Below are 6879 nucleotides of genomic sequence, written 5' to 3' on the forward strand. Positions count from 1 at the left end.
TGGAAGTGGGAGTGAAGGTGCTGAAAATGGCTTCAGCATCATGAGTGGATTAACTCTGACTGGAACTGGGAATATAACAGTGTAGTCACCCCTGTTCCCATGTCGGCAGTGCTGTAGGTCAGGCCTGACTCCTCTGGAGCCCAAGGGCAGAGGTCCCTGCCCCTCACATTAAACTCAGCCAGCAGAAACCAGAGTTCAAGCCATGGAGCTCAATTATGGTGCTGCTGAGATGTGGAGAAGTAACGTGTGTGTGTTTTTGGGGAGATTATGAGAAATGTTTGCTCAGAGAAGTCTGCCCTAACTTGTCAATGTCTCTTCTTCCTTGGACAGTCTACCTGTGCCCCAAAGGAGCAGATGTCCAACAGCAGCTCCCTCAATGAGTTCCTCCTCCTGGCATTAGGGGACACGCGGGAGCTGCAGCTCCTGCACTTCTCGCTCTTCCTGGGCATCTACCTGGCTGCCCTCCTGGGCAACGGCCTCATCATCACAGCCATAGCCTGCGACCACCGCCTCCACACCCCCATGTACTTCTTCCTCCTCAACCTCGCCTTCCTCGACCTTGGCACCATCTCCACCACTGTCCCCAAATCCATGGCCAATTCCCTGTGGGACACCAGAGCCATTTCCTACTTAGGATGTGCTGCGCAGCTCTTTTTCATTATCTTATTCATGTTGGCTGAGTATTCTCTCCTCACTGTCATGGCCTACGACCGCTTTGTTGCCATCTGCAAGCCCCTGCACTACGGGACCATCATGGGCAACAGAGCTTGTGTCAGAATGGCAGCAGTTGCCTGGGCCAGTGGTTTTCTCTATGCTGTGGTGCACACTGGAAACACATTTTCCCTACCACTCTGCAAAGGCAATGTTCTGGACCAGTTCTTTTGTGAAATTCTTCAGATCCTCAAGCTCTCCTGCTCAGACTCCGACCTCGGGGAAGTTAGACTTATTGCGCTTAGTGCCTGTTTAATGCTTGGGTGTTTTGTTTTCATTGTGCTGTCCTATGTGCAGATCTTCTCTGCTGTGCTGAGGATCCCCTCTGAGCAGGGACGACACAAAGCCTTTTCCATGTGCCTGCCTCACCTGGCCGTGGTCTCCCTCTTTCTCAGCACTATAATGTATGCCTCCATGAAGCCTCCCTCCCTTTTCTCACCAGCTGTAGATCTGGTGGTGGCTGTTCTGTACACAGTGGTGCCCCCAGCAGTGAACCCCCTCATCTACAGCATGAGGAACAAGGAGCTCAAAGACGCACTGAGGAAACTGGTTCAGTAGGTACAATGTCAGCACCAATAACTCTCCCATGTGCATCTGCTCCTCATTCCCAGGGTATTTGGCAACATAGCTAGGTGTTGCTCATGTCTGTCTTTCTTTCTTATTTTTCTCTGTCACATTCTCCTAAAAGAAAACATATTTTGCTTTGTGCCACTTGTCCTCAGGAATCTCTCATTTGAATCTGATTGAGAGACCATGTTGAAGCAGGAAGCCAGGCTTCCCTCTTCGTCAGCAGAGATGAGAGAACCTCCGAGCCTGCTAGTCTGAGCTCCTGGATGCCTTCAGTGCAATGAGGAGAGTTTCCCTTTGCAGCATCTCTTTTGGCACTGACACCATGGGAGCTCAGGGGCACAGAGTCAGGCTCCGTTGAGTACAGGCAGGGTGAGACCATGGGTCCCGTGTCCATTAGGAGAGCTCACCTCTCCTGGCCACAGTCAGATATGATCTCACACCCGTCTCCTGTGAGGGTGGCAGCCAAGTGTCACCATGGGCTGTTCCCTTCCCTCCCCAGTGCTCCAACACTACAAGTGGAGGGGGAGTGGAGGGGAGGGTAGGGGAGTCAGGCAGCAGCTTGTGGGGACAGACCCTGTGCTTAACAGTCTCATCCCCCCACTGCCACAGCAGGCATTTCCTCGCTGCAGCCTTCCCATGGGGGCTGCAGCTTTCCTGGAGACATGTCCCCACACAGCAGTAGGCCTTTCTCTTTTTAGAGTTGTTCTCCTCATTTCTGTGCTGGTCTTCTGTGCTCCATTCTGTGGATATGGCCCAGGAGTTCTCATAACCTGGTGGAGGTAGGGTTGTGTTTCCTTGTGCATGTGTCCTGGAAGTACAGGCACCCTTATGCCAGACCTGGCCTCCAGAATAACATTTCCATAATAAAAGAGGATCTTCCTTGTGACGTGCCTGAAGTCTGGCTTTTCTTCAGAAGATGGAGTCAAAAATACGTTAAAGGGATTGCATCACAAAAGGGCCTGCTCTTCTGCTTGTGAACTCCATGGGGTGTTGGGGACAAGCTCAGAATCCCTGGGTGATCTGTTAGGGACTGAAAGATGGATCCAGGGTTCATCTGTTGGTGACCAGTGAAGATGGTGAATGGTCTCTGAATTGCCTGCCTGGGGCTGTCCCACAGGTGACAGTGCTGATGAGAGATGCCCATCCTTCTGGAGGGGAATCGGAGCCCCCAGGAAAGCTCAGGGGATCTCCAGGGACAGCTTGTGCCTGGTGTGGGCAGAGAGTGGAGCCTCACAAAGTGAGGGATGGTCCACGGTTGGGTGACCAGAAGGTAGAGCACTAAATGCAGGTACACATGGGGAAACAAGGACTCTGCAATGCCAGGAGAGGCATTAGGGACCCAGGAGTCCCAGGGGAGAGGGACTGGATAGTGATTCCCTCACCCTCAGTGAAACAGCACAGGCTGGACCTAGTGCACACCCAAACACATCTCCTGCCATTGCAAACACCCTGGGGTCACTCTGAGCACTGCCCACAAGCACAGACATGTGCCAGCAGTGTCAGTGGTGTTGATCCCTGTCCAGCTGCCAGCCCATTCCGGCCGCAGCCAGCATGGCCAGAGCCGAGTCAGGAGTCACCCCATGGCCTCACAGCTGCTCGCTCTGCAGAGCAGCACCGCCAGTCTGGGGCCCTCCGGGGAGCACAGGTCAGGGGTGCAGGAACAGCTAGGCCAGCATGGACACACTGACCTGGGGAAAGGCTCTCTGGGGAGCAGGGCTGTCCCGGGAGAGTAGCAAGGCAGCGTTCAGAGATAGGAAATGAGAAGGAGAACCAGGTTTCCCTGTGCACCAGCTGGGGGCAGGAGGCTCTGTCCCCAGAGCAGCAGGAGCTGCCAGAGGGGCTGCAGGGCCACGGCTCTCATGCTGTGCTGGACAGCAGGGTGGGCATGGAGGGGCTGCAGGCAGACAGGGAGGGGGATGTGCTGTGCACAAGAGCAGGGGAGACAGAGAGTGACCGGCTTCATTGTGGGACCTCTCTCCCCTGCTGGGGGCCTTGGGCCGTGCCTGAGTTATGCTGTGGACATGGTTGTGCCCTGTCCCTGTCCCCGTCCTGCTGATGTGACTCCCCATCTCTACCTTGGACCTGCCTCCGACTACAGCCAAGAAAGCCTTGGCAAGGGAAGCTGGGATCCAAGGAGAGCCCAGAGAAGGCTGTAAATACAAAAGGTGACCCTATATCCATAGCAGCAACTCTTGCCTGACAGGCAATTCAAAGGTGTCAGGAGAGCTTCGGATTTGGACCCTCTACCTAAGTAACACTGCGTGCAGAGTCTTAGCTGCATGAAAAAGCGAAAGCAGTCGCTTGGGATCTGATTTGATGATGCCCAGTTATGACAACAGGTCTTTCTGTGTCACAGCTTGACAGTTTATGAACCATTTGTGACTGGGTTCCTGCTACAAAGAGGATGTTTTTGGGAGCAGCAAGAGCGGGGCTGCTCTGTGCAGGAAGCAGAGCCGGGAGCTGAAGGTGCTGGCAAGGCAGGCAGGACAGGAACCCACTGACGAGATGTGCCATCTTACACTGCCTGGATAAGAAGAGCAGAACAGATTTGGGGATGGTAACTGGGGTCAGGCACAGTTCAGCAATGGCCAGATAAGACTGGAGGGCTCCATCCAGCCCTGCTTTGTGTGGGAGGTTGGACTAGCGATCTCCAGAGGTCCCTTGCCACCAAAACTCCTCTGTGATTCCATGAATTCTTGCTCCTCAGCCTCTGCTCTGGCATGGCTGGCAGGGGGATGAGAGCACCTAGGGCAGGGCAGAATGAATCTGGTTGGGAGAGCATCGGGGGAAGATCCAAAGGTCCCTGGCTCAGCCCCGGCCTTTGGAAAACTCCCTCATGCACCCCGAGAGGCTCCGTCTGCCTCTTCTACCCTGCCCTGTGCTCCCCTCCCATTAGACAAAGCGGTGGCCATCATTGCATGGGGACTCTCTTCCCCATGGGGAGGAGAAGAAGGGCCTTCACCAGCCCCACACTGCCTTTTCCACCCACAGCCTTTGAAGTTGCGTGTGCCTGGGTCTGCCCACTTGCCTTCACCACAGTCATGGCTGCACTGAAGCCCATGAAAATCCCAGTGCTCCTACCCTCGAGCAGGCATCCACCCCGAACCTGGAGCCTGGCTGGCCTCAAAGGCATCACCTGTCCAGTGCCCCGGCTGTGCAGCCAAGGGTAGGGGTCTTCCCTCCAATTTCCCAGCTCCTCCCCTTGCTCCCAGCACTGCTGCCATGGTACCCATGTCAAACCCTCCCGTCGCCAGACTGCCCCAGGCCCGAGGCAGCTCCAGCTCCCTCGACGGCTGTGCTGGAGCCATTCAGGAGAGGGCTGAGGTGGGGCTGGCACTGCCAGGCTGGGTTGGGAGAGGGCAGCTCCCACAAAATCACAGAATCACAGAATGGTTGAGGTTGGAAGGGACCTCTGGAGATCATCTAGTCCAACCCCCCTGCTCAAGCAGGGTCACCTAGAGCACATTGCACAGGATCGTGTCCAGGCAGGTTTTGAATATCTCCAGAGAAGGAGATTCCACAACCTCTCTGGGCAACCTGTTCCAGTGCTCTGTCACCCTCACAGTGAAGACGTTTTTCCTCATGTTCAGATGGAAGTGTCTGTGTTTCAGTTTGTGCCCATTGCCTCGCGTCCTGTCGCTGGGCACCACTGAAAAGAGGCTGGCTCCATCCTCTCGACACCCTCCCTTCAGATACTTGTACACGTTGATAAGATCTCCTCTCAGCCTTCTCTTCTCCAGGCTCAACAGGCCCAGTTCTCTCAGCCTTTCCTCATAAGAGAGATGCTCCAGTCCCCTAATCATCTTTGTAGCCCTTCGCTGCACTTGCTCCAGTAGTGCCACATCCCTCTTGTACTGGGGAGCCCAGAACTGGATGCAGTACTCCAGATGTGGCCTCACCAGGGCTGAGTAGAGGGGGAGAATCACCTCCCTCCACCTGCTGGCAACACTCTTCCTCATGCACCCCAGGATACCATTGGCCTTCTTGGCCACAAGGCCACATTGCTGCCTCATGCTTAACTTGGTGTCCACCAGCACTCCCAGGTCCTTCTCAGCAGAGCTGCTTTCCAGCAGGTCAACCCCCAACCTGTACTGCTGCATGGGGTTATTCCTCCCCAGGTGCAGGACCCTGCACTTGCCTTTGTTGAACTTCAGGAGGTTCCTCTCTGCCCACCTCTCCAGCCTGTCCAGGTCTCTCTGAATGGCAGCACAGCCCTCTGGTGTATCAGCCACTCCTCCCAGTTTTGTATCATCGGCAAACTTGCTGAGGGTGCACTCTGTCCCTTCATCCAGGTCACTGATGAAGAAGTTGAACAAGACTGGACCCAGGACTGACCCCTGGGGGACACCGCTAGCTGCAGGCCTCCAACTAGACTCTGCACCAGAGAGCACAACCCTCTGAACTCTGCCATTCAGCCAGTTCTCAATCCACCTCACTGTCCACTCATCTAACCCACACTTCCTGAGCTTGCCTATGAGGATGTTATGGGAGACAGTGCCAAAAGCCTTGCTGAAGTCTAGGTAGACAACATCCACTGCTCTCCTCTCATCTACCCAGCCAGGCATTCCATCAGAGAAGACTATCAGATTGGTTAAGTTCTCTCAGTGTCCTTGGATGCAGCTGTTCCAATGTACTTGTATGAGTGGAATTCTGGCAAGTCTTCCCTCACTCAGCCCTCATGCACCATTGGTGGCTTTTCTTCTCTGGAGTCCTGACTCTAGGCACAACAGCCCGGGCGATCTTGTTGGTGAAGACTGAAGCCAAAAAGGCACTGAGCTCCTCAGATCTACCTACCTCTGGTGTTACTGCCCCGTTCAGCAAAGAGCCAACATTTTCCTTTTTATTCTTTACTGTTACTGAAGCTGTAGCAGCTCTTCTTCATGCCTTTGATGTCCCCTGCAAGTGTCTACCCGCTGAGAGCTTTGGCTTCCCTAACACAATCCCTGCTTCGGTGGACACAATTTTTGAATTTCTCCTTTGCAGCATCTCTCTCCTTCTGCTTCTTGAATGCTGTCTTATTGCCCTGGAGCTGAGTTGTGACTTCCCGTTTTAGCCTGGTTTCCCCTTCTCATGCTGTTTTCCACTACTGCCCTTCACCTCCATTTTACCAGGCTGAAGAAACCCAAGTCCCTCAGCCTCTCCATACAGGCCATGTGCTTCAGTCCCCCAACCCCATCTTGGAAGACTCCTCTGGACCCTCTCCAGTTGCTCACCATTCCTCCAGTACTGGACAGACCACACTGGGACACACTATTCCAGACGTGACCACACCAGTGCTGAGTCGAGGAGGATAATAATTCCACTTGTCTGGGTGTCCACACTCTTCCTGAAGCAGCCTCATATGAAGCTGGTCTCATTTGCAGTGAGCGTGCACCACTGGCTCATATGGCATCCCTTGTACTGTCCAGGCCCTTCTCCTCAGGGTCACTCCTCTGATGATCAGGTGCCAGCCTGTCCTGACGCATGGGCTGTTCTGTCCCCCGATGCAGAACCTGCTGCTTCTCCTTGTACAACAGCATGAGGTTTCTGTTGGCCAAATACCCAAGTTTCTCAAGGCCCCTCTGGACTGAAGCTCCTTTGCATCAGCTGTAAATGAGT

The 6879-nt window shown here is 54.4% G+C and overlaps 1 protein-coding gene across 1 annotated transcript; it reads left to right on the forward strand.

The window, feature by feature from the left end:
- Nucleotides 1–354: 354 nt before the first annotated feature.
- On the forward strand, nt 355–1257 carry LOC136996120 (olfactory receptor 14C36-like; the record flags this gene model as incomplete). Its single annotated transcript, XM_067317110.1, has 1 exon — nt 355–1257. A coding segment is annotated over exon 1 (903 nt), but the record flags the coding sequence as incomplete, so codon positions are not given.
- Nucleotides 1258–6879: the final 5622 nt, after the last annotated feature.

The sequence above is a fragment of the Apteryx mantelli genome, unplaced genomic scaffold (genome assembly GCF_036417845.1).
Source record: "Apteryx mantelli isolate bAptMan1 unplaced genomic scaffold, bAptMan1.hap1 HAP1_SCAFFOLD_20, whole genome shotgun sequence".
Classification (NCBI taxonomy): domain Eukaryota; kingdom Metazoa; phylum Chordata; class Aves; order Apterygiformes; family Apterygidae; genus Apteryx; species Apteryx mantelli.